General features: G+C 49.5%; 4 protein-coding genes and 2 long non-coding RNA genes across 19 annotated transcripts; 3 read left to right on the top strand and 3 right to left on the bottom strand.

Annotated features, from left to right (window-relative positions):
- Positions 1-231: 231 nt before the first annotated feature.
- On the top strand, positions 232-6,354 carry dcaf6 (ddb1 and cul4 associated factor 6). 4 transcript variants are annotated; one of them, XM_077727416.1, is made up of 20 exons: positions 232-718; positions 1,489-1,550; positions 1,625-1,717; positions 1,814-1,999; positions 2,061-2,174; positions 2,239-2,374; positions 2,475-2,686; positions 2,774-2,867; positions 2,953-3,072; positions 3,149-3,394; positions 3,626-3,787; positions 4,040-4,304; positions 4,415-4,548; positions 4,620-4,809; positions 4,901-4,930; positions 5,224-5,362; positions 5,423-5,579; positions 5,648-5,736; positions 5,804-5,909; positions 5,982-6,354. In XM_077727416.1, exons 1-20 carry the CDS (start codon positions 631-633, stop codon positions 6,032-6,034), a joined length of 2,676 nt encoding a protein of 891 aa, XP_077583542.1. In that variant the 5' UTR covers positions 232-630; the 3' UTR covers positions 6,035-6,354. The 4 variants fall into 4 exon arrangements, with proteins under 4 accessions (XP_077583542.1, XP_077583541.1, XP_077583545.1 ...); XM_077727415.1 differs by having other exon boundaries at positions 4,412-4,548; XM_077727419.1 differs by lacking the exon at positions 3,626-3,787 and having other exon boundaries at positions 233-718; positions 4,412-4,548.
- LOC144203869 (G-protein coupled receptor 161-like) lies at positions 6,355-9,295 on the bottom strand. 2 transcript variants are annotated; one of them, XM_077727424.1, is made up of 6 exons: positions 9,078-9,295; positions 8,179-8,554; positions 7,415-8,112; positions 7,239-7,337; positions 7,061-7,174; positions 6,355-6,990 (listed from the first exon to the last, which is right to left on the bottom strand). In XM_077727424.1, the coding sequence occupies exons 2-6, from the start codon at positions 8,514-8,516 to the stop codon at positions 6,785-6,787; spliced, it is 1,455 nt and encodes a 484-aa protein (XP_077583550.1). In that variant the 5' UTR covers positions 8,517-8,554; positions 9,078-9,295; the 3' UTR covers positions 6,355-6,784. The 2 variants fall into 2 exon arrangements, with proteins under 2 accessions (XP_077583550.1, XP_077583551.1); XM_077727425.1 differs by lacking the exon at positions 9,078-9,295 and adding an exon at positions 8,692-9,067.
- srpx (sushi-repeat containing protein X-linked) lies at positions 8,705-16,160 on the top strand. 4 transcript variants are annotated; one of them, XM_077727420.1, is made up of 12 exons: positions 8,707-9,035; positions 10,801-10,984; positions 12,969-13,033; positions 13,802-13,852; positions 14,000-14,188; positions 14,275-14,451; positions 14,537-14,663; positions 14,746-14,867; positions 14,961-15,140; positions 15,233-15,366; positions 15,440-15,561; positions 15,634-16,160. In XM_077727420.1, the coding sequence occupies exons 2-12, from the start codon at positions 10,842-10,844 to the stop codon at positions 15,815-15,817; spliced, it is 1,494 nt and encodes a 497-aa protein (XP_077583546.1). In that variant the 5' UTR covers positions 8,707-9,035; positions 10,801-10,841; the 3' UTR covers positions 15,818-16,160. The 4 variants fall into 4 exon arrangements, with proteins under 4 accessions (XP_077583547.1, XP_077583546.1, XP_077583548.1 ...); XM_077727421.1 differs by lacking the exon at positions 13,802-13,852 and having other exon boundaries at positions 8,705-9,035; XM_077727422.1 differs by lacking the exons at positions 8,707-9,035; positions 10,801-10,984 and adding an exon at positions 12,729-12,866.
- otc (ornithine transcarbamylase) lies at positions 11,079-12,063 on the bottom strand. The gene is made up of 3 exons (XM_077727426.1): positions 11,846-12,063; positions 11,674-11,791; positions 11,079-11,603 (listed from the first exon to the last, which is right to left on the bottom strand). The coding sequence occupies exons 1-3, from the start codon at positions 12,007-12,009 to the stop codon at positions 11,487-11,489; spliced, it is 399 nt and encodes a 132-aa protein (XP_077583552.1). The 5' UTR covers positions 12,010-12,063; the 3' UTR covers positions 11,079-11,486.
- A 97-nt stretch (positions 16,161-16,257) lies between the features above and the next one.
- On the top strand, positions 16,258-22,949 carry LOC144203872 (uncharacterized). 2 transcript variants are annotated; one of them, XR_013327785.1, is made up of 4 exons: positions 16,258-16,487; positions 21,141-21,438; positions 21,521-21,681; positions 22,472-22,949. It is a non-coding gene; the product is annotated as an uncharacterized LOC144203872 (long non-coding RNA). The 2 variants fall into 2 exon arrangements; XR_013327784.1 differs by having other exon boundaries at positions 21,141-21,681.
- LOC144203871 (uncharacterized) lies at positions 20,964-24,185 on the bottom strand. Of its 6 annotated transcripts, XR_013327782.1 has the most exons (4): positions 23,963-24,185; positions 21,717-23,298; positions 21,570-21,633; positions 20,964-21,457 (listed from the first exon to the last, which is right to left on the bottom strand). It is a non-coding gene; the product is annotated as an uncharacterized LOC144203871 (long non-coding RNA). The 6 variants fall into 6 exon arrangements; XR_013327779.1 differs by having other exon boundaries at positions 21,570-23,298; XR_013327781.1 differs by having other exon boundaries at positions 20,964-21,633.
- Positions 24,186-25,568: the final 1,383 nt, after the last annotated feature.

The following is a 25,568-nucleotide window of genomic DNA, read 5'->3' as shown; positions in this document are numbered from 1 at the left end:
CCTTAGGGTTCTTTTAAAACTGCTAAAAAAAAGAAATTAATGGGGACAAAAAACTAGTATTTCCAAAACTAGTCCAACTGGCTTTTTTAAATTATTGATCTATGCAAAATTCAAATTCAGGGGAGGATACAGAAAATGTAATGTCGTTTTTATGAATGCAAACAAATCACAATCTTTACCTATCTTTATATTATAACGGCTTCAAAAGCAAGAGGTAATTGCGCGCGAGCGTCACCGCACTCTCGTTCTCGCGCTCTATCGCGTTGTTTGGTGCCAGCTGATCTTTCACTCGTCCGCTCTGCTAGCCATTCAAGTCAAACAAACTAACAGGCAGCCCAAGCTAACCGGCACCCGGGCGGGTGGGCTTACGGACGGGCAGACGGACGGACGGACGGACGGACGGAACAACGGACGAACGGACAACTCTTCGTCCGGGAAAGCCCGAGACGAAAGCGGCTCCGCTTAGACGGCTAACACGACGCTTCTCTGGCCACTTGCAGCCATGAATGCCAAAGCTAGCGTCGCGGCTAGCTAACATTAGCATCGAGCCGAGAGCCCATGGCGCCCCTAGGCTTGAATTTCAATGTTGTTGTCTTCGTTGTTGCTGCTTAGACTTCGCGCTCGGTCACCATGTCCAGCTCCAGCAACCTGCTTTGGGATGTCAACAAACGTCTCATCGGAAACGGCGAACCCAACGCCATCAGGACTAACTATTTGGGTAAGGAGGAGCGAGGGTCGCCTTTTTTTTTAACGGTTTGTTGTTGTGCTTGCAATACTGTCGGCGTGTGGCGTTCGGCGTGCCGTCCCTCTTCACTCAATTCCATTGAGGCACTTTGCTTTATGTTTGGACTTATTATGGCCTTGTCAGTGGCTTGAGAAGGAATGGCAGGTGCGTGAGAGCTTTTTCGTCACTGCTGTATTTAGCTACTTGAAGCTCTCTCTCTCTCTGTCATTGTGTTCAGTTACACAGCGTGTTTATATTTAGCCTGGAAGAGGAGACGGCGAGGCGAGGCTCGTTTGGCTCCACTCGAGTCGACGCACGCCTTTTCAAAATGGGCTCGCTTGTTTGCACGTCGGATAGCCTTGACTGGGTCAGACGTCCAATTCATTTGGACTGGGATGTCCGTCATTGGTACGGAAACATAACTTGGAAGGACAATGGAGAAATGATTGTCTTGTCATTTTCTAGCATTTCTACATTTGCGTTTTTATTTCAAATGTCTCACAAATTCTCTCAAGTATTTAATTATTCATAGTTTGTCAGCATTTCTCTTTTTTTGTTCAATGATAGTTTAAATGTCTTTCAGCATTGATTTTAGTTTGTTGTCTTTGAAGTTAGGGTATGTCAGGTTTTCATTGCAAAATGTATTCACTTGAAACTGTAATTCTTTTTGTGGTTCACGGCTATTTTTTCCCCACCCGATTGAACTTTGTGTATTTTTGTGAAGCCAAATGCAAGCGATTTTCTTCTCTTCTCGTCCACTTTAGGTCGAAGAGATTTTGTCCAGAAGCTGAAACTGGAGGCCACGCTGAATATCCACGATGGCTGCGTGAGTAGCTCTCGCCTCCCGTGGAAAGTCGGGCCACGCAAAGCCACGACTTACTCCCTCCCCCACTCCGGCAGGTCAACACCATCTCGTGGAACGAGACGGGGGAATACATCCTGTCGGGATCGGACGACACCTTCCTGGCCATCACCAACCCGTACAACAAAAAGGTCCTTTTTTTTCCCGCTCCGTTTTTCAATAGACCACCGTCAGTGTCTAAGAAGACATTTTGACATTGACTGCCTTTTTTTTCCCCTTTTCCCCAGGTGAAAAAGTCCATCCGCTCCGGCCACCGGGCCAACATCTTCAGCGCCAAGTTCATGCCCCACACCAACGACCAGGAGATCGTCTCCTGTTCCGGCGACGGCATCGTCTACTACACGCGCACGGAAAAGAGCGCCGACTTCAACAGGCAGTGTCAGTTCACCTGCCATTACGGGACGGCTTACGAGGTAGGCCGCCACCGCCGCTTCTATCGTCGTCGCCCCGCCTAAATCCGGTCGGCCTCCGCAGATCATGACGGTGCCCAACGACCCGTACACCTTTCTGTCGTGCGGCGAGGACGGCACGGTGCGCTGGTTCGACCTCCGGGTGAAAAGCAGCTGCACCAAAGAAGACTGCAAAGACGTACGTTTGGTTGGGCAGAGTGCTTTGGAATGTGACTTGGCCACTAAACGCTCCCTTTGGACAGGACATCCTGATCAATTGCCGGAGAGCGGCGACGTCCATCTCCATCTCGCCGCTGATGCCGTACTACCTGGCGGTGGGCTGCTCGGACAGCTCCGTGCGCATCTACGACAGACGCCTGCTGGGCACCAGGGCCACCGGTAATGGCATCGTTTCCTCGTGATCTTTCTGTCCACAAAATATCATTTCTTTCATTTTTATCCAATTGACCGGGTGCCCCTCCTCTTCTCCTTCCCCTAGGCAACTACACGGGTCGCGGGACGACGGGCATGTGCGTGAGATTCGTGCCGGCGCACCTGGCGGACAAGTCTTGCCGCGTGACGTCGCTGTGCTACAGCGCCGACGGGCGGGAGGTGCTGGTCAGCTACTCCTCCGACTACATCTACCTCTTTGACCCCAAAGACGACCTGGCTCGGGAACTCAAGGGCCCTTCTCAGGAGAGGAGGGAAGAGGTGGGTCTATCTCTGGGTCTTTGCGACCCACCTTCGGCCGGCCTTCCTTCCTTCCTTCCTCCGTCTGACACGAGACTGGCATTTCAGCTGAGGCAGCCGCCAGTCAAGCGCCTCCGTCTGCGGGGCGACTGGTCCGACACGGGACCCCGAGCTCGTCCGGAGAGCGAGAGGGAGAGAGACGGTGAGCCTGGCTATTTTTGACACCCATCCCGCCGCTCCTTGACTCATTTCCATGACTTTTTTTTCTTTTCTTGTGGTTTTTGCAGGGGAGCAGAGTCCCAACGTGTCCCTCATGCAGCGGATGTCCGACATGTTGTCACGCTGGTTCGAGGAAGCCAGCGAAGCCCAGAGCAGTCGAGGGACTCGTCCTCAGATCGGACCCACGGGTACACACTTTTTTTTCTTCCCCCAACTGTAACCTTACGTGGCAACTCACCTGTTCCTTTGCGTCTTCTCGGGCAGGAAGCAGCGCCCGGCCCGAACCTCCCCCTGCCCGGGCCGACGCCCGGGTGGCGGCGAGCGGTCCCACGGCGCCGAGTAGCCCCGCGGCGGCTCCCCCGCCCGAGCCATCGTCACAATCTTCGTCGGACGCGGCTCCGTCGACGAGCGCGTCGTCCACGCAGAGTCCGGCGGCGTCTGCCTCGGCTTCGCGGGATCCGACACCGGCCGCGGGGAGGACCGCGAGCGGCGGGGATGTGGCGCTATCGGGTGAGTGGCCCTTTTTGTCTAATAGATATTGACCGGAAATTGGCCTCCGATAGAACAAGAGGTAAACGTAAATGTTTCCCCTTTTGGGCTGCCACGACCGATCCACTGATCAAATGTAGCCGCAGACCCTGGATTTAGCGACTCCGGGCCAAATAACGGCGCTTTGTGGACGGACGCGGCTAATCTCGGCGCTCTCTCTTCTCCTTCCCCCTCCTCGGCCGGCCGGGTCAGACTACGGCCCTCGCCGGCTGCCCATAAGTTTAGTGTGTAGGCGTTTGCAGAGGTTGCTCCGCCTGGCCGACCCCCCGGGACAGGGCCGGCGAGCGGCCCCCTCCCTCTCCTCCTCCTCGCCGCCGCAGTCGCAGAGACGGGAGACGCAGCAAGGCCAAGCAGGTTGTTCAGCCCGTGGCCCGAGCCAGCCCACTAGCTTTTTGGCCTGCGCCTTGACTACTAATCCTCCGGCAATATACCGCCCGTTTGGTTTGAGCAGTCCGAATGGGACGTCCCGACCACCCATTAACACCAGTATGGATTTTGTCAGCGTGTGCGTTTTTCAGTCGGGTCGCCACAAGGAATGGTTTGGTTTTGGCAGCATTGTGCAAGCCAAATGCTTTGAGTGATAAAGATTGTCTGTACATTGGGCAGATTCCCCCTCGTCGGCGGTCAACGAGCAGCTGGGCTCCATGACGCTGGACGAGCAGAGCGGCGAGCACGCTCGGGAAGGAGCGCCGCCTCCCGCCGCCCTCTCCTCGGCGGGGGACGCGCCCAGTGCCCGAGCCGCCGCCGCTCCTCCTCCTCCCGCCGCTTCCGGCGCCGGGCGATCGGGCACGTCCGAGCCCGTTCTCAGCCTCCACTACAGCTCGGAGGGAACCACCAGCAGCACCATCAAGTTGGACTTCACCGACGAATGGTGGGTGAAGCAATGTCTTCAAATTGGAATTTCTGCCGCTTTCCGAGAAACCCGGGAGTTTTGTCAGTCCCACTTAAAGCTCAACTGAATCGCGTTTCCGTCTTCAGGAGCGGCGGCGGCGGCGTCGGCACCAGCACCGGCACCGGGATTGGCACCGGCAGCACATCCGGCGGCGATCCCAAAGCGTCTGACGCCACGCGCGGCCTGCAAAGCACTTCCACGGAGAACCCTGCGCCGGAAGGACGTGAGTCATTTCTTTTGAGCCCACGTCGCTGGGCGAGGACAGAAAAAACAATGCGAGATTTGTTCCCTTAGCTCCGCCCGTCTCGGCCGGCGCGGCGGCGGCGGCCGAGGAGGCCGACCTTCCGGAGGACGCTTCGGGAGGGCGTCGCGGACGGGAGCGGGCGCCCGGCGGAGAAGAGGGCCGTCCCGCCCGCGACTCGGACGACAGCGACGACGACCCGGTCCCCGTCCCGTCCGCCCGCTTCAGAGGGCGGGGCCAAAGGTAGCTCGGAAACGGCCCCCCCCCCCCCTACTTTTAATGGCGGGATTGTCGAACGCGATTGTCACGGCGCCCCTTTTGGATCAAATTGCAGAGGATCCGCCGTAGGAGATAGAATGATCAGGTAACCCACGGCGCCGTGTGCCAAAGGTCAAAAGGCGTGCGTCCCACTAACTCTAACCAAGCTTTGTGCATGCGGACACTGACCGCACTGGCTGGCGTGTGTTGACCGCCAAAAGGCGTATCACCGCATGCCCACCCGGCGTAGCCAAACAAAGGCACCACGTTCATTAGACTCACGAGAGCCCCTGGGCCGTTTGAGGGTGGGAGGGGCCAAAGGATGACAAAGAGCCACTCGGAAAGCTGTCTTGGCGTTCATTTGACCAAGCCAACGCGGCTTCCAATTATTCCCTCCAGACGCTCGGCGGCGGCGCGCATCCAAGAGCTCTTTCGCCGGAGGAAAGAACGACGGGAGATGGAGGAGAGCGAGACGCAGAACATCCGCCGGCCCGCCGTCAAGATGCTCTACAAGGGCCACCGCAACTCCCGCACCATGGTATGTGACGAGGGATGGCCTTTGACGGGACCCCCGGACGACCTCCACCGTCTCCGTCAGATCAAGGAGTCGTGCTTCTGGGGCGAGCGTTTCGTCATGAGCGGTTCGGACTGCGGCCACATTTTCATCTGGGACCGGCGCACGGCCGAGCACCTCATGCTCCTGGAGGCCGACAACCACGTGGTCAACTGCCTGCAGCCGCACCCCTACGACCCCGGTGGGTCACCGGAAGAGCCCGTCCCGGCCCAAGATTTGCCGCTCTGACGCTTGTCTCCCCCCGTCCAGTTCTGGCCTCGTCCGGGATCGACTACGACATCAAGATCTGGTCGCCGCGGGAGGAGTCGCCGTCGTTCAACAGGCTTCTGGCCGACGAGGTGGGACCAGTCGTTTATCCTCAAGTAGGAGAGGTGAAGTTGATTTCCAATGTGGCGCTGGATTTAGGTGATCACGCGAAACGAGCTGATGCTGGAAGAGACGCGCAACACAATCACGGTGCCGGCCTCCTTCATGCTGCGAATGCTAGCGTCCCTCAATCACATCCACTCGGGTACGCCGCCGTGGCCGCCGGGCGAGCCGTGGCGGCCGCCATATTGGCTTACCGACTCCCTCCCTCTGCCAGGCCGCGCCGAAGGCGACCGCTCGGAAGGTTCGGGTCAAGAGGACGAGCAGTAGACGGACGGCCCACTTTCTTTCCCCATTTTGCCGGAGAGCGCCCGTTTGCCCGGAACGGCGGCGCTCTCCGGCGGGGACGCCAAGCGAGACTTTGTTAGCCGGCCCGAGCGGCCGACGGTGTGTTAAGAGGTTGAAGTACACGTGTGTGTGTGTGTGTGTGTGCGTGAGCGTGAATGCAAAAGGTGAGTGGCGCCCACGCAAGATCCAAGTGCAATATTAACGAGTATGTCGTTGGTGTTTTGTCCAAAATATGAGGTTGTCTTGCAAAAGAGTGTCTTTTTCAACGTTTGGAAGAAAAAAAATAAAGCGTCTCAAAGATGTCTGTTGGAAAGAAAGAAAACAACTTTATATCCAAAGTCAATGCAAGTTACAATGCAGTAAAGTAGTACCATTTAAACATGAGGTAAGATGCCGCTGTCATTGCGCTTCTTTCTAATAACACGCACACACATAAAAAAAACATACACTGGAAGACTACGTTACAAGTTTTAAGATTTTCTCATTTGTACTTTTTAAAATCTTGCGTATTCCTCATGTTTGTCAACCAAGGGCTTGGAAGCACTTTTCACGCAGTCCATCGCAAACAACTTTCTCTCTTTGACGTCTCTTCAAAATGTGAGTACTTTGACACTTTTCTTTTTTTCCTCATTCTGCTTTGGGCAGCCCTCGGCAGAGAAAAAACTACTTTTGGGATCTGAAGCCTTGTCTTCCAAGTCAGCAGTCGGCGGGACACCCCTAAGACATTTGGTTTCACGGCAAAGCCACGCCGTCTTGGATTAGAGGAGCGGACGGCCTCCTCCGCTCATCTCCGACGATCCCCTCGTCTTCGCTCTGCCGCCGCGTCCCGAAGAGGGCCAGCTTGGCGTCGCGCTGGATGGCCCGAGCCAGCCCGGCGGCGAAGGCGTCCAGGGAGCCGGGCGCTTCGGCCGTGGCGTGCACGGACGCCGCGTGCTCCGCTAGAGAGGCGGGGACATGGCCGTCAGGCTGGGTTTTCCGCCAAGCGGTCTGGAAAAAGGCCGGACGCACCTTTGGAACGCTGCTCCGCCTGGTCTTGGAAGGCCACCGAGCTCCTCCTCCTCTTCCCGCCCACTCGCGACGAGCCGTCGTCGGAAAAGTTGTCCAGCAGCATGGTGTCCGTACCTGCCGGGGAAAGGAGCTCCGTCGTCCGGTATCGGACGGGATTTGTATATCGGCGGCTGCTCACAGGAGTCTTGAGAGAAGCTGAAGCCGGTGTCTCCGGTGCTGCTCCCCGGGGGCGGCGCCGACCCCCCGCCGGCCATCAGGTGGGGCGACAGCCCCAAATCTGCTCGAGACACAAGCGCCACATTAGATTTCTTGGCGTCCAGGGCCACCCTCTCCAATCCCCTTCCCACCACCCACCCGTGATCCTGTCTGAGACGCTGAAGGGTCGCGAGGCTCGGCGGGGGGGCGCGGCAAAGGACTCCCGGTAGTAGCGCTGGCCGAAGCACATGCCCAGGAGCTCCTTCCTCACCGTCTTGTTCCACAGCCCGTAGATGAGCGGGTGGCACACGGCGCTGCAGAAGGACAGCCAGGCGGCCAGCGTCTCCAGCCCCCGGGAGACGGCGCCCCGCCGCCCCGACAGGGCCTCGGCGCACACCACCCCCACGTAGGGCCCCCAGGTCAGCAAGAAGGCGCCCACCACCACCAGCACGGTCACCAGGGCTTTGCACTGGCTCCCCGAGTAGGTGGAGGAGGTGGAGGCGGCCGAGCCCTTGCGGCCGTTGCCGCGCGGCGCCGCCGCCGCCTCGCTCGGCACGCCGCAGTGCACCTTGCGCGCTTTGACGCGGGCCACGCGGAAGATGACGCTGTAGCAGCCCAGCATGAGCAGGAAGGGCGGCAGGACGCACCAGGCCAGCCAGAAGGCGGCGTAGGCGGGCGCCCGGTGCCAAGAGGCGGCGCAGCTGCGCTTGAAGCAGTGGAACTCGAAGGACGACCAGCCCAGGAGGGGCGGCAGGCAGCCGGCCAGCGAGTGCAGCCACACGTAAGCGATGACCAGCGACGCCCGGTTGCCCGTGATCTTGCTGGGGTAGATCATGGGGTACAGCACGGCGTAGTACCTGCACCCACCAAGGTCGTCAAAAAAAAATGGGATTTTTTTTTTGTTTTAAAAGGATTTTTTCCACCTGTCCACAGCGATGGCCCCGAGCGTGAGCGCGCTGGCCGAGCTGACCAGCAGGTAGAGCAAGGCGGTCAGGTTGCACCACACCACGCCGAAGAGCCACTCCCTCTTGGCCGAGCTGACGGCCACGAAGGGCAGCACCAGGCCCGCCAGCAGCAGGTTGGACAGCGTCAGGCTGAAGACAAGCTTGTTGCTGGGCGTCAGCAGATACGGCCGGCGGTAGAGCGTGGCCACGATCAGGAGGTTGCCCAGGCCCGCCAGCAGCGCCGTGACGGCCACCGACGCCGACTCCAGCACCGCCAGACCGCTCCACGCCGGCCCGCAGTTTCGGCTGGCGTTCATGCGGCCGTCGCCGCCTCCGTTGGCCTCATCCCAGAATCCTGTCAAAATGGTTTGTATGTCAATTGCCAACTATGGGAGCCATTGAGCTGTTTTTTTTTTTTTTCAAAATAAAAACATTTGGACAAAAAAAAACATGTACTGTTTCCCAGGGGGGAAACAAATGCCTGCCACTGACGGAATTAGACGTCCAATCCAATGAGAGGATGCTGAATGTAAAGCGTTCCCTCAAGGAGGACCGGAGTTGGAGCTTGTGGGTGCTGGCTGATCAGTCAATCACTTGCAATCGATTTGGATTGCACGCCGTTTCCGGCGACTTCACATCACACTCGAGAGCTGCGATTTAGGAAGCCTTAAGTTGGCGTGAAGCACAACTACTCGAAGAAGATCTCGTGGAGTGGAATACTGTAACTAAGGTTTAGTTACGGAGAAGACGACGAGAGAGCGCGCCCATTTGGAAGTGCTTTTGTTTGGAGCGGCCGGCCAGTCGGCTATGCTAACCACCGACCCCAAAGAGTAGCGGTAAGTCCGTCAACAACTTTCTCCTCCTTGTATCTCCGTTACCTGTTTTTGTTGTTGGACGTCGCGCTTCTTCCGCATTTCGCTCACTTGGGCATTTGGTCAGGGGCAGGCGGCGGGCGTGTTCTCGCCGGGTCACCACCGGGTTAGCGTCCGGGCAAACGTCCCAGCTAGCGTCGCGGCTAGCGTCCCAGGCAGCGTCCGTGCCCCAATTCGCGAGCAATGGCGCCTCCCCCACCACACCACCCTCTTTCTTTTCTTTCTCACACTAAGGCGTATTCTGACGGCGGTCGCCCGCGCCCCCCACCCCGACTCCTTTTAGTGTGACTTTTGATGCGCTTTAGTAGTTTTTTATCCACATTTTGGCTTCCACGTCTCGCCACATTTTGACTACGTAAACGTACCGTGGGATGGTAATTAGCACGAGCCACTAAAGTCTACTTTGCCGCACTTGAATCCACCATGGGCCTTAATATGTTTGAACAACAGTTGTGTCGCTGTTATAGTGCTTATTTACAGTGTGGGTGAATTGATTTCGGGGCATAAAATGTTACGACAATGTGTTGCTCAAGTCCGGACCACCCAAGTGGAACAAAGCTTCCCGCACTTCAACGTCATATCTTTTCTCAGCCAATCAGAGCGCACTGTGCTTCCCGGGTTGTCCACCAGACGGCGCATTCTAATTTCACTACGCTGCCAAATAGAGCGCGCCGAGCTTCCCATTTTGTCCGCGGGGTGGCACTGGCTACAAATTCGACAATAACAACCTTTTTTACAGTGCTTATTGAAATATACTATGGGGTAAAAGTCAGTGTCATTATTATGGTCATTTCTGTTTTTATTCCAATGAATTTGACAACATTCCCGTGCCGCCCATCAGTTAAAACTTGGGCATTGGCGTTTGCGGTTGGTAGTCCGTGAGGAGCGACGCCATCAAACCCTGAGAAAAAAGACAGCAATAGGTGGCGTAAGGTCGCGTTGGCCCCCGTCACGGCGTGGGGCCTCACCATGATGGTCCACTTTCGGTTCTCCGCTTCGGGGAAGACCAGCGAGCGCGGCGAGTAAAACACCTCGTCGTCCACCTCTTCCTTTTTGCGGGGGAGGCAGTGGAGGAAGGTCCAATCGGGCCGGGCCGTCTTGGTCATCTGCGTCGTGGAAACGGGAGGGGGCCAGTTCCCGCTGGAGCCCGAGGCTCAAAAGAGCTTACGGTACCTGCGCGCTAATGCGAAATCCCCGGAAGTCTCGTAGCCTCTTCTCCTTCTCGTCCTCTTGGCCCATGCTCACCCAGGTGTCGGTCACCAAGACGTGGCTGTCGCGAGCCGCCGCCGTGGGATCTTGCGTCAGCCACAGCTGACTTCCGTGCTAAAATTAGGGTGGTGGGAGAGTTTTGTTGTCTCTAAACAATTGAAAACATTTCATCTGTTGAAAAAAAGAGCTCAACTTTTTGGGCCAGTTGCTCCGCTTCTTGGACGATGCTCTGCTTTGGCTCATAACCCTGAAAAGCACAACAACAAAAACATTGAGCATGGCATGTTTTTTCTTTTGAGGCCACAAGTGGACCATACGATAGCTACTTTGGGGGTGGCGATCTTTAAATGGACTCCCAATTTGGGCGCGGTCATCATAAAAGAGTGCAGGACGTTGTTGCCGTCCCCGATCCAGCACAGCGTCAGTCCGGCCAAAGAGCCGTAGTGCTCCTGAAAAGAAAAAGAAAAAAACGGTCCCATTCTGACCACCCGCGCGTCTTTGTCTTTGGTGCTCTTTCCAGGCCGGAGGACCTGTAAAGTCAGGAAGTCGGCCAGAATCTGGATGGGGTGGTACAGATCCGACAGTCCGTTGACCACGGGGACGGAGGACGCCTCCCGCAGTTCTTCCAGGGTGGCGTGCTGCTGCACTCGGGCCAGGACCAGATCGCACATTCCCGACAGAACCCTGACGGCCAGCCCAGCCAGGTTAAAGCTCAAATGTGTGTGTGTGTGTTTTATGGGGAGGGTGAGCCGGCCAACGAACATGGCTTTGCGAAAAAGCGGGGAAGCGCCCACCTGGCGGTGTCGCCACACGTCTCGTTGACTCCCAGGTGGATGTCTTGCGGCGCCAGGAAGCAAGGGTGTCCGCCCAGCAGAGCCAAGCCTGCAGCGGAAACCACCGCTTTGTTTTGCTTTTCCCCAATGGAGGGAGCGCAAAGCCCCTCGCTCCGCTTTGTGTCTGTCCGCAACGCTCCCCGCTCGCCGTTCCCTTTGTGACCGACCGAGCTAATCAATGAGGATCAGTGAGTGTAGCTAGGAATGCACAACAGACACTTTTGCTGCGTTCCCGGCCGGCTCTTTCTCTATTTCAGATAAGAGCCATAGGCCACATAGGCTCTGTTGTTAAAAAAAGAAATGGCGCATTCTCCAATTGGACCCTGTGACCATTTCCAAGTGCTTCTGTGACCCGCTAGAAAGCAATTGTTTCTCAAAGCAAAGACGGAAAGAGGGACGGACGGCCACCTGTCTCCGTGGACATTCTGGTCCTGGTGCTCCTCTTCTCAAATATCAGGGCGGCAGACTTCCCCCGAAGAAGCGGCACGTGCTAGGGGACGCAAAGTGAGCCGGACAGCCATTCAATGAAGACAGGGCGGGTGCGAGGCCTCCCTCCGCACCTGTTTTTGCCGCTTGATGCGCTCTTTTAAATCGGCCGACACCCACAGAATCTTGTGTATTTCTTGGGGGCTGAAGTCCTTTAAGGTCAGACAGCTGCGCCCCTTCACACTCACGCTGCTATTGGGAAAATCAAAGTGGGCGCCGAGCTCAAACGAAGACTTCCTTCCTTACCTGAGTCCGCGCAAAACGCTCCTTTGAAAGTCCTTCAAGCGATGGCCCGCCAAGGCCACGCGGGAAAGCTGTTTTGCGGACATGGTCGAAACTCCAAAATGTGGCAGCAAAGCCGAGTGGGAGAGGTGGCTAAGGTTCACTGGGGGACGGGGGCTCGGGGGCATACCAGCATACCAGGCTGGCTGACCCTCATAAAAGGAGGTGTGGCCTCTGTGAGCTTTGGCTTCCTTAGACGACTTTGTCTCCCTCTTGTGGTGTGTCAAAGATGTCAAGATGACAACACAGCCTTTTTTTTTCCTCACTGGCTTACAATTAATGGCAGACTTGAGGCTTTCGAAATGGGATTGTGTTCCACTCCAAGTATTTTGTGTGTTCTGGGACAGGAAGCTTGTCAGTAAACAAGCACACTTTTTCCAGGAAAAAGGAAGGCGCTTAGCTCAGCGCTTTTTTTTCTTTCTTTTTCTTTCTTTTTCTCCCCACTCTTGCCTTAATACTTTACAAGAGCTTCTTTCCAACGTTCCCAGATTAGGAGGACACATGACACACGGCCAAATGGAAATCATCTGGAGTGGCTCCAGCGCTCTCTAGCCAAGCGCTCCAAGGCTCCAGCACCCCACTCCAGCACTCCCGAAAAAAGTACCTACAGCTAAAACGTAGTAGATGCTAAACAAAAAGATGGAATACAAGTCATGAATGTATATATTTCAAAAATACAATGTATTCATTTTCTTTCGATATTATGGATAACATGATTGGCAAACTAGAGAGCACCATTGATGACTGTGGACGTCCGAATCAATCTCAATGAGTTTATGAATAGTAGGAGGAGGTTGTCCCGTGTCCCACCCCGTCCCGTCTCGCCCCCCGCCTCGTCTCGTCCCCCTGCTTTTTGAAAGGTGATGAAGAGTCCATGTTAGTTTAAGGCCGAGTCCCAGCGACCTGACTGCGGCGCCTTGTTTGTGGAGCAAAGAGGCGGGCCTGGTTTTTTTTTTTCTTCTTCTTTTTGCTTTTGGAATGCGCTGTGAGTTTTCTTCACGCAGCAGCGGCAACAACATTAGTATCTTTGCTCTCTCTCTTTTGCCCCCCTCACTCATATGCTGTCTCTCTCTCTTTCTCTGTTTAGAATGGATGTGCCGACTCTCGTGGCGCTGCTGTGCCTTCACGTGTTTGTGTGCTCCGCGTACGAAGGTAAGACGCCTCTAAAATTCTTGCCCTCCAAAGAGGCGCCACGGCCGCCACGGCCGCCAACTCGTGTCTGTCGTTGGGCCTGATTCCACCAAATGGGAGCTTATTACTACTTTAAAGATGTGGCTTCTTTCTTTCTTTTTGGAAGTTGCTTGGAGGGAGGGAGGGGGCGCAGAACGGGGGGAGTGCAGTGTGCGCGTGGGGGAGGAAGCGGGGGAGGAAGCGGGGGAGGAAGCGGCCTTCTCTTAATCATCACTTAAGGCACGGCACGCAGATGCTAAGCGCCGGTCCCGAGAGTGGACCGGGCCGGCCGGCCGGCCGGCCGGCCAGCTTTAGCTCTTCAAAGTTTCCCTGAAAAGGACGACCCCCCACCCCAAAAAAATGAATCGGAACTCTACTAGAGACTGATTTCAATTTTTTGGCGCGAGCATCAAAAAGCCCTTTGCCGTGGATACCAACATGGCCGCCACGAGGTCATCCCTCTCCGCCAATCTTTTTCAAGTGATGAATAAAGGGCAGCCATGTTGGTAGGGGCAAACGTCCCCGTCCGTCCCCCTTTTGAGAAGTAACTGGCGCCATGGACCATGGCGTCCATTCCAAACGGGAGCCCCTCCCACTCCCGCTTGGAATGAACGTAGGCCACGAGTCGGAGCGTTGGTTGGCCTTTTCTCAAAAGTCATCTTGAGTCTGTCTGCCGCTTCTTCTTAGTTGCTCTTTGCATCTTTGTGTGCGTGCGTGCGTCTTTGTGTCTTTGTGTCTTGTCCCGCGCAGGCTCGGGACAGCCCGCCTACGGAGATGACCATGACTGGTACGCATTCCAAGGTGATGGCGCTTGACTTTAGTCCGTTTCACTGCCGCCTCGCCGCCGCCGCCCCCGCCGCCGATGTCTCGTCCGGGCTGGGGAGCGAACACACACGACGCATGCACAAGCCGCCCGTTTCCCACCACTGACGTCGGCTGGGTCGTCAGGTTCGGCGTGGTGCGCTCCCGCCAAGGTGAAGCACGGCGACGTGAGCTGCCGTCCGCCGCGGGGCCACACCTCCCGCAGCGCCATGGGGGCGCGCTGCAAGATCCGCTGCCGGCCGGGCTACGAGTCCCCCAGCGTGGAGGTGGTGTGCATGGCCACCAAACACTGGTCGTCCAACTACGCCTGTCGGGGTCAGCCAATGGAAGACATCCGGAATCCAATGAAAGGATCCCATTTTCATGATTTTTTTTTGTGTTCTTCACGGTGACGGATTCAGAGGTCCGCTGTCCCAAGATGAACGCGCCGCTCAACGGCGGCTACAAGTGTTCCGACGGCTCTTACTACAACTCCCGCTGCCGCTTCTCCTGCTCGCCGGGCTTCGTCCTCAAGGGCGCCGAGACGGCCGCCTGCCGTCACGACAAAGCCTGGAGCGCCGCCGTGCCCTCCTGCGTGGGTGGGTCGCCGCCGCCGCCTTCGCCGTCGTTTCGCCGTCGTTTTGTTTTGACCGAGTCCATATTTGAAAAGCTGTCCTTTTGCAGACGAGGAAGCCCCAAAGATCAAGTGTCCTCACGTGAAGGAAAAGTGGGCGGAGCCGGGCAAGCTGACGGCCAGGGTGACCTGGGACACGCCGGAGGGAGTGGACACGGCCGACGGCGTCCTCACCGAGTGCGTGTCGCCGCCCTTTCTTTCCTCTGTCCTATAGATGGATGTTATGTCATTCGTTTTATTTTGACTTGTCTTTTTCCAGCGTGATCCTCAAAGGCAAAGCGCCCAAATCGGACTTCCCCGAAGGCCTTCACAAAATGTCCTACAGCGTGTCGGATCGGGCCGGGAACAAAGGAAGCTGCCGTTTTACCGTCAGAGTGCGAGGTAACAAAAAATGACAAAAAATGGTCCAAAAGTCAGGCCGCACAAAGTACTTGTTGTATGGGTCCCGTCCCGACCGGACTCGTGTTTTTGCAGTCCGGCGCTGCAGTCCGCTGTCCCCCCCCGACAACGGCTACATGAAATGCGACAGCGACGGCGACAACTACGGCGCCACCTGCCAGTTCAGCTGCGCCGGCGGCGCCGAGCTGCGGGGCAGCGCCGCCCGGGTCTGCCAGTACGGGCTGGCCTGGTCCGGAAGCGACGCCACCTGCGCGCGTACGTCAGAAGGAGGAGCCATCACATGAAGTGTTGGTCATTTTTTTTATTTGGATTTTTTTTTCACCCCACTGGTCATCCGTCCTTGGCAGCCATGAACGTCAACGTGGGCGTGCGGCGGGCCTCGGAGCTGCTGGACCAGTTCTACGAGAAGCGACGTCTCCTCATCATCTCCGCCCCCACGGCGGCCAATCACAATTACCGCTTCCAGATGACCAATCTGCAGGTGAGCCGTCCGTGGCGGCTCTTCAAATCAAAGCCGGCCAGTGACTTTTTCTTTGGCCCTTTTCCCACGGCAGCACGCCCAATGCGGACTGGACCTGCGTCACATGACGGTGGTGGAGCTGGTGGGGAATTACCCGGCCCAAATCGGGCGGATCCGCCACAGGCTCCTCCCCCCCATGCTGGCCCTGCAACTGAGGTAAGACGCTCTGCCGCGGAGCGCCCGATCCGGTGCCCAACTGACGGCGGGCGGGCGGGCGGGCGGGCGCAGGCTGCTCCTCCAGATCCCGCAGAGGTCCTTCCAGACGGTGCTGCTGGACAAGCAGGGCACGGACAAGCAGCGCTACGCCTTCCCCGTGACGGCGGCCGAGCTCTTCACCACGGTGGACACCTTCCCCCTGCGCCAGGATGAGATGGTGCTGCAGCGAGCGGCCGAACAAAGCTGTCAACCCTAAGCGCCGGCCACGGGCACGGCCAGAAGAAGAGACGACAATCGCAGTAGCAAGTTGCAACTTTCTTCTTGCTTTCCCCAAAAGGACCGTGTATAGTGAGTAGCACAAAGGACCCGTGTGTTTTGAATAGTTCCTCCCAATCCTCGCTATACATCAGAGCTGACCTGGGCCATCCGGCCCCCGGGGGTTGCCGTGGTTACAGCGCAGACGTGGACCATCAAAGTGCAAACTTTTGACCATTTAAGAGCACCTTTGTAAAATGATATTTCACCCATTTCATTCTACACAGCTGTGTATGATGACAATAAAGTCTTTTGATTTGATATAAAGGCGTAGCATCCCATAAGACGAGGCTTTCATTTCAAACTATTATATTGGGAGAAAAAAAAGAAAAAAAAATCGAGGGCGTTCCCTGAACTGACGTCACATTGGTGCACCGAAAGTGAAACGGACCGGAAAAGACCATGGACGAAAAGCGCGTTTCGTTAGCCTGTAAGCTTTGTTTTGTTTGTAAACGTCTTTTCGGGCTTTTAATTGCATGATCTAAACGTCCTCATTTGGGTCAGCTTCAACCTAGATACGTTTGTTAAAGGACGTGAACACGAGTCCACCAAGAAGTTGTTGTTTTTGACTTTGGCTGATTTTTGTGTACCCGACGCATGGCGCCGACAAGGTAAGAAATGCTACCGTTTTCTACATTGAAAGCTTCTGTAAAGGTAGAGTTCCGCTTGCAATCATAATATCCCCAAATCTAATTGCGTTTAGTGTTTCTGAATCGTTTCAAAGATCGCGCACAAGGACAGAAAAGAAGACTGCTCAATGATGACTTTTCCAATTCGAAATTCCTTTAGAGACCATTTGTCATAAAACCAAAATCCCAATTGTGGAAAGACACTCTCTCCAGTAATATTGGGGATATCTGACCACTTGATTTATTTATTTTTGGTAATGACCATGTGTATAGTAAGGCTTTTATTTCTTTAAAAAAATGACAGCATAGTAAGGCTTTTTTTGTGAAAAAAACAACAACATAGTATATAGTAAGACTTATTTCTTCAAAAACGACATAGTATAGTAAGGCTTTTTTTCTTTAAAAAAACGACATAGTACAGTAAGGCATATTTTCTTAAAAAACGACAAAGTATAGTAAGGCTTATTTCTTCCAAAACGACATAGTATAGTAAGACTTTTATTTCTTAGAAAACGACAAAGTATAGTAAGGCTTCATTTCTTTAAAAAACCACATAGTATAGTAACGCTTCATTTCTTTAAAAAAACAACGTAGTATTGTAAGGCATATTTTCTTAAAAAAACGACATAGTATAGTAAGACTTTTATTTCTTAAAAAAAATGACATAGTATAGTAAGGCTTCTTTTTGTGAAAAAAACAACATAGTATAGTAAGACTTTTATTTCTTCAAAAACGACATAGTATAGTAAGGCTTCCTTTCTTTAAAAAACGACATAGTATAGTAAGGCTTTTTTTCGTAAAAAAAACGACATAGTATAGTAAGGCTTTTTTTCGTAAAAAAACGACATAGTATAGTAAGGCTTTTTTCATAAAAAAACGACATAGTATAGTAAGGCTTTTTATCGCAAAAAAAACGACATAGTATAGTAAGGCTTTTTATCGCAAAAAAACGACATAGTATAGTAAGGCTTTTTATCGCAAAAAAACGACATAGTATAGTAAGGCTTTTTATCGCCAAAAACGACATAGTATAGTAAGGCTTTTTTCGTAAAAAAACGACATAGTATAGTAAGGCTTTTTATCGCAAAAAACGACATAGTATAGTAAGGCTTTTTTTTCGCAAAAAAACGACATAGTATAGTAAGGCTTTTATCGCCAAAAACGACATAGTATAGTTAGGCTTTTTATCGCAAAAAAACGACATAGTATAGTAAGGCTTTTTATCGCAAAAAACGACATAGTATAGTAAGGTTTTTTATCGCAAAAAAACGACATAGTATAGTAAGGCTTTTTTTCGTAAAAAAACGACATAGTATAGTAAGGCTTTTTTTGTAAAAAAAACGACATAGTATAGTAAGGCTTTTTATCGCCAAAAACGACATAGTATAGTAAGGCTTTTTATCGCAAAAAAACGACATAGTATAGTAAGGCTTTTTATTGCCAAAAACAACATAGTATAGTAAGGCTTTTTTTCGTAAAAAAACGACATAGTATAGTAAGGCTTTTTATCGCCAAAAACGACATAGTATAGTTAGGCTTTTTATCGCAAAAAACGACATAGTATAGTAAGGCTTTTTATCGCAAAAAAACGACATAGTATAGTAAGGCTTTTTATCGCAAAAAAACGACATAGTATAGTAAGGCTTTTTTTCGTTAAAAAAACGACATAGTATAGTAAGGCTTTTTTTCGTAAAAAAACGACATAGTATAGTAAGGCTTTTTTCATAAAAAAACGACATAGTATAGTAAGGCTTTTTATCGCAAAAAAAACGACATAGTATAGTAAGGCTTTTTATCGCAAAAAAACGACATAGTATAGTAAGGCTTTTTATCGCAAAAAAACGACATAGTATAGTAAGGCTTTTTATCGCCAAAAACGACATAGTATAGTAAGGCTTTTTTCGTAAAAAAACGACATAGTATAGTAAGGCTTTTTATCGCAAAAAACGACATAGTATAGTAAGGCTTTTTTTTCGCAAAAAAACGACATAGTATAGTAAGGCTTTTATCGCCAAAAACGACATAGTATAGTTAGGCTTTTTATCGCAAAAAAACGACATAGTATAGTAAGGCTTTTTATCGCAAAAAACGACATAGTATAGTAAGGTTTTTTATCGCAAAAAAACGACATAGTATAGTAAGGCTTTTTTTCGTAAAAAAACGACATAGTATAGTAAGGCTTTTTTTGTAAAAAAAACGACATAGTATAGTAAGGCTTTTTATCGCCAAAAACGACATAGTATAGTAAGGCTTTTTATCGCAAAAAAACGACATAGTATAGTAAGGCTTTTTATTGCCAAAAACAACATAGTATAGTAAGGCTTTTTTTCGTAAAAAAACGACATAGTATAGTAAGGCTTTTTATCGCCAAAAACGACATAGTATAGTTAGGCTTTTTATCGCAAAAAACGACATAGTATAGTAAGGCTTTTTATCGCAAAAAAACGACATAGTATAGTAAGGCTTTTTATCGCAAAAAAACGACATAGTATAGTAAGGCTTTTTTTCGTTAAAAAAACGACATAGTATAGTAAGGCTTTTTTTCGTAAAAAAATGACATAGTATAGTAAGGCTTTTTTCATAAAAAAACGACATAGTATAGTAAGGCTTTTTATCGCAAAAAAAACGACATAGTATAGTAAGGCTTTTTATCGCAAAAAAACGACATAGTATAGTAAGGCTTTTTATCGCAAAAAAACGACATAGTATAGTAAGGCTTTTTATCGCCAAAAACGACATAGTATAGTAAGGCTTTTTTCGTAAAAAAACGACATAGTATAGTAAGGCTTTTTATCGCAAAAAACGACATAGTATAGTAAGGCTTTTTTTTCGCAAAAAAACGACATAGTATAGTAAGGCTTTTATCGCCAAAAACGACATAGTATAGTTAGGCTTTTTATCGCAAAAAAACGACATAGTATAGTAAGGCTTTTTATCGCAAAAAACGACATAGTATAGTAAGGTTTTTTATCGCAAAAAAACGACATAGTATAGTAAGGCTTTTTTTGTAAAAAAAACGACATAGTATAGTAAGGCTTTTTATCGCCAAAAACGACATAGTATAGTAAGGCTTTTTATCGCAAAAAAACGACATAGTATAGTAAGGCTTTTTATTGCCAAAAACAACATAGTATAGTAAGGCTTTTTTTCGTAAAAAAACGACATAGTATAGTAAGGCTTTTTATCGCCAAAAACGACATAGTATAGTTAGGCTTTTTATCGCAAAAAACGACATAGTATAGTAAGGCTTTTTATCGCAAAAAAACGACATAGTATAGTAAGGCTTTTTATCGCAAAAAAACGACATAGTATAGTAAGGCTTTTTTTCGTTAAAAAAACGACATAGTATAGTAAGGCTTTTTTTCGTAAAAAAACGACATAGTATAGTAAGGCTTTTTATCGCCAAAAACGACATAGTATATTAAGGCTTTTTTTCGTAAAAAAACGACAAAGTATAGTAAGGCTTTTTTTTCGTAAAAAACGACATATTATAGTAAGGCTTTTTATCGCCAAAAACGACATAGTACAGTAAGGCTTTTTTTTTCGCAAAAAAACGACATAGTATAGTAAGGCTTTTTTTCGCAAAAAAACAACATAGTATAGTAAGGCTTTTTATCGCAAAAAAATGACATAATATAGTAAGGCTTTTTATCGCAAAAAAACGACATAGTATAGTAAGGCATATTTTCTTAAAAAACGACATAGTATAGTAAGGCTTTTTTTCGCAAAAAACGACATAGTATAGTAAGGCTTTTTATCGCAAAAAAAGACATAGTATAGTAAGGCTTTTTATCGCCAAAAATGACATAGTATAGTAAGGCTTTTTATCGCAAAAAAACGACATAGTATAGTAAGGCTTTTTATCGCAAAAAAATGACATAGTATAGTAAGGCTTTTTATCGCAAAAAAACGACATAGTATAGTAAGGCTTTTTTTCGTTAAAAAAACGACATAGTATAGTAAGGCTTTTTTTCGTAAAAAAACGACATAGTATAGTAAGGCTTTTTATCGCCAAAAACGACATAGTATATTAAGGCTTTTTTTCGTTAAAAAACGACATAGTATAGTAAGGCTTTTTTTTCGTAAAAAACGACATATTATAGTATGGCTTTTTATCGCCAAAAACGACATAGTATATTAAGGCTTTTTTTCGTTAAAAAACGACATAGTATAGTAAGGCTTTTTTTTTCGCAAAAAAACGACATAGTATAGTAAGGCTTTTTTTTCGCAAAAAAACGACATATTATAGTAAGGCTTTTTATCGCCAAAAACGACATAGTATAGTAAGGCTTTTTATCGCAAAAAAGCGACATAGTATAGTAAGGCTTTTTTTTGTAAAAAAACGACATCGTATAGTAAGGCTTTTTATCGCAAAAAACGATATAGTATAGTAAGGCATATTTTCTTAAAAAACAACATAGTATAGTAAGGCTTCTTTTTGTGAAAAAAACAACATAGTATATAGTAAGACTTTTATTTCTTCAAAAACGACATAGTATAGTAAGGCTTTTTTTCTTTAAAAAACGACATAGTATAGTGTGGCTTTTTTGTATGTACAAGATATTTGTTGAATGTAAGTTACAGCATGGAGGAAATGTTCCCCACAAGTTGACGCCTTGTCTTGTTTGTTGACAGACTGGTACCGGCACCCCCCGGATTGCACCTTCATCCAGGAGTCTCCGGCGCCCCAGTGAGCGTAGGCTGCTGACACGCTCATGCTTTTGGACGGCTCCCGCTGATGTCGGCGGACGCCGACTTTGCCGGATGGCAAATCCTCACAGATCCGCAAGTCCCATTGTCGTCGTCGACATCATCACTTTGGCCACGTGACCTTCGTGTCATTCACGGCGTCCAGTCGGGAAGAGCGGGCTGACTGGCCGCAGGAGCAGTCGGGACAGATGCACGTCGCCACCGCCTTGGTTCGTCATGCCAGGTTGAAAACCATGTCGCCACTGTAAAAAAGAAGAAGTCATCTTTGGCAGTGTTGACGTATAATTGTCCTTGTTTCATGTCAGATGCATTGAACAACGTGGAAGAAAAACAGGGTGCAGCCGACCCACCCACCGGCAAGTAATCCTGTAGCCTGGTGGCCCAGTGGATAAGTCATCAGTCTCCTACCGCTTTGGTCCTGGGTTCAAATCCAAGTGCAGGCAAAGATTTTCCCAATATTATTCAGGTAAATGAATGAGATAAAAGTATAAGTACTACTACCTTCTCTCATAGGGTGGTGGCCCAGTGGCTAAGTCATCAGTCTCCCGCCTCTGAGGTCCTGGGTTCAAATCCAAGTACCTGCAAAGATTTTCCAAATATTATTCAGTTAAAAGAATAAGTTCTAATGCTTAAGTGTCTAACTGAATAAGTATTCAGTGGTGGATGAAACATTTAGTCAAAAAAATGACTAAGTGTTTCAGGTAAATGAAAGAGGTAAAAGTATAAGTACTACCACTTTCTCTCACCGGGTGGTGGCCCAGTGGATAAGTCATCAGTCTTTCACCTCTGTGGTCCTGGGTTCAAATCCCAGTGCAGGCAAAGATTTTCCCAATATTATTCAGTTAAAAGAATAAGTTAAAATGTCTAAGTGTTTAAGTGTATAAGTATTCAGTGGTGAATGAAGCATTTTAACAAAAAAATGACTAAGTGTTTCACCCCATTTCCAAGGATAAAACGTTTCAACACCTATGTATAAGTGGGGCACGAGTTGGTGTAGTGGGTTGCACACTCGCCTTTGCACCGAGAGAACGTGAGTTCGCTTCCCGGTGTCGGCGGTTCACTGACCAAGCAAGCGGTCGAGGGTCGGCCGAAGGCCGACCCGAGAACGCCTTTCGCACATACAGGTCCCTTCAAGTGTCTTCCGAACTGCCGAAGGCAGTTCGGAATATAACCTTTTGCTGAAAAGTATGACTAAGTGTTTCATAAAAATTAAAAAGTTTTTCTTTTTTTTCTCTTCTTCTTATTCCATTTTCCAGACCACTTGGTTCGGTGATCAGCCAAAGGGCGACAGCGGGAAGCGAACCCAGGTCTCCCACACGGGAGTCCAGTGCACTAACCTCTGCGCCAACCAAGTGGCTACACTTTCCTACGTCAGCATTTCAGTGTCTTGCCTGCAAATACACAGAAAGAATTAAGTGAAAATGTGTCCCAACCGGGATTTGAACCCAGGTCTCCCACACGGGAGTCCGATGAGTTAACCTCTACGCCACAATTTGGCTACACTTTCCTTGGTCATCATTGGAAGGTCTTGACTACAAATACACAGAAATAGACAAATACATGGGAGATGAATGAACAATTTTCTATTTAAAAAGACAAAAGCCTTACCATACTATGTTGTTTTTAAAGAAATAAAAGTCTTAATATACTGTGTTGTTTTTTTACAAAAAGAAGCCTTACTATACTATGTCATTTTTAAGAAATAAAAGTCATTTTTAGGGAAATAAAGCCTTACTATATATACTATGTCATTTTTTAAAGAAAAAAAGCCTTACTATACTATGTCGTATAAAATAAGCCTTATTATACTATGTAGTTCTTTAAAAAGCCTTACTATAAGATGTCGTCTTTTAAGAAAAAAGCCGTACTATACATGGCGGGTTCGAATGGAGGTCAGCCCACCTGTGTGGAGTTCTTCACAGGCCTGCATGGGTTTTCTCCAGGTACTCCCTTCCCTGTTTCCTCCCACATTTCAAAGGCTGTCGGCTGTTTGCACAGCAAGCGTGAGCGTGAATGGTTGTCCGTCTCCTCCGCCATCGGTTCAGAAGTCAGCTGGGATAGGCTCAGGCAACCCTCCGTGACCCTTGCGAGGACAAAGCGGTTCAGACAATGAATAAACAATCAAAGTTGGTCTCATTTCATCAGGCTATCAAGTTAGGTGACGGATAGGTTCATTAATAATTACCCTTCTTTGTAATTATCTATAACTCGCGTACGGCTTTAAGGCCAGAAATCAAAACAATTACAAGGTTGTTGATTATTTCAACATGCGTGAGGAAAATAAACATCTGTAACTAAAATAACAATGAAGGTATTCTAACAATAACAGAACAGGAAACTAAAACCAACCCTCATTTGGATAAAAACAATCACGCCTTCATTTGACCTAACAATCACATAACCATTACACGAAGAAGCCCAAAGTGCACGAGGTATGCACACTATACGAGTGTTATGGAAGTGGCAGATATCCCGAGTGCTTGGTGCCTCCCGATCAACAGCCCTCGGAGCCCGATACTGGGTGAAATGTAGCATAAACAATCCTTGCATAAGAAGTCCACGTGAGAGTGGACCAGGCGGCTGTTTATGACCTCGAGTCGAACAATTGGGAAGAATGATTTAACAAAGAAACGATTTACTACACATATGTATATAATAGTAATACAGAATAAACCAACAGTGACGCTTGCTGTGTTCTCACGGACCGCCATTTTGCCCTATCGCCAAAAGACAAGAAGTCCACTTACCTTGTTAGAGTTCGGTCGCTCGTTTCCTTTTTCGGTCGCTTCGCTTGTTTTCTTTTTCGGTTTCCTCTTCTATCGACTTTTGCATTCTTGTTTCTATGTTCCTGTGACCTAAAGACGGTCTTTGTCGACAATTGAGCAACAACTCGTGTTGTTTGTATCCATCGTGGCGCCGATGAAATGACCAGCCACTGATAGGCTCAACACGTCGCCGTCGCAGGTCGATGACGTCAGGGGCTGTGCTCCAATACGATGTCGTCTGAGTTCTTTGGGCTAATTCTATGAGTACGTCACTGGCGGCCATCTTTTGTGTGTCCCTTTACGGACCCAAGTCAGCCTTTTGCTATGTGGCATTGGTTCGACTCGCTACTTGCCATTGTATATAACGGCGACAACTCTTGACGAATTCACACGGGGAAAATGTCAAAGTGTGTTATTGACACAGTTTCTTGATGTCTTTGAAAATAAGAGGAGGGAAAGACAGAATCCAGAGAGTTAGACGGCGTTAAGGAAAGGCTCCGTCGACGGACGGCCATGGACGTCCCATCTTGAGCGTGTTCCAAAATGTTTGGCCCCATTTCGTAGGCCAATCATTTCAACCTCAAACTATCACCTCTTGTGTAGAAACGTTTCAGGTTTTTGTGTGTAACGTTTGGCACTTTTATCTTTTTTTCCAGGTTAAGAAAGGCCGCTCATTTCAAAGGAAAAGTCATTTGTGCTTGGACAAGACAGTACAGTAAAAGTGCACTAAACAAGTCGAAGTTTGGTTTTGCTCAAGTTATCATGCTACTCAAAATATACATAGTGTGTCCTAGTTGGCCTAGTGGCATACTAACCTGAAAATATCTCATGTTGAGCAGGTTAGGGTCTGTTTAGTATTTGGATGGGAGACTGACCGATCCGCCTGCCTCTATTTTACACTTATGATACCAAGAGGAGTTTTTTTCTAAGTCCTACGGTGCTCAGAAGCAGTGGCATCTATTATTTGCACAAATTGAAATGTGGGCCCGTGGCCCAACTGGTAAGTCCGTTGTAAGGTGCACCGGTGAAACTCTGGCTGTGTGGGTTCAAATCCCTGCCCTGCAGAAACATTTTGGTTACTCAGTGTTGGGGAGCAACACTTTTAGTAACCAAAAGAAATCTTTCTGCAGGGCAAGGATTTGAATCCGCGCGGCCAGAGGCGCACTGATGCACCCTGCAACGGAGTTACCAGTTAGGCCACGGGTCCCTATCTCAATTTGTGCATATAATAGATGCCACTGCTTCTAAGCGCCGTAGGACTTGTGAAAATTCCCCTTTGGTAACATAAGAGTAAGTAAGAGGAAAGTGGTTGGTCAACCTGCCATCCAATTACTAACCAGGGCCAAACCTGCTTAACATCAGATATTTTCAGATGAGTATGTCACTTGGCCAACTAGGACATGAGATGTGTATTTTGAGTAGCACTGATCATTTGAACAAAACCAAACTCTGACCTGTTTAGTGCACTTTTACTGCAAATTCCAAGCACACTGTAACACACCAAATAGCCTTTCTTTTGAAGCATTTCTTAACCTGAAAAAAAAGAAATGGCAAATGTTACACACCAAAATTTGAAAGGTTGCTACAC

This window comes from Stigmatopora nigra, chromosome 11, assembly GCF_051989575.1.
Source record: "Stigmatopora nigra isolate UIUO_SnigA chromosome 11, RoL_Snig_1.1, whole genome shotgun sequence".
Taxonomy (NCBI): domain Eukaryota; kingdom Metazoa; phylum Chordata; class Actinopteri; order Syngnathiformes; family Syngnathidae; genus Stigmatopora; species Stigmatopora nigra.
The sequence above is the reverse complement of the archived record's forward strand: the minus strand, read 5'-3'. Positions and strand labels throughout refer to the sequence as shown.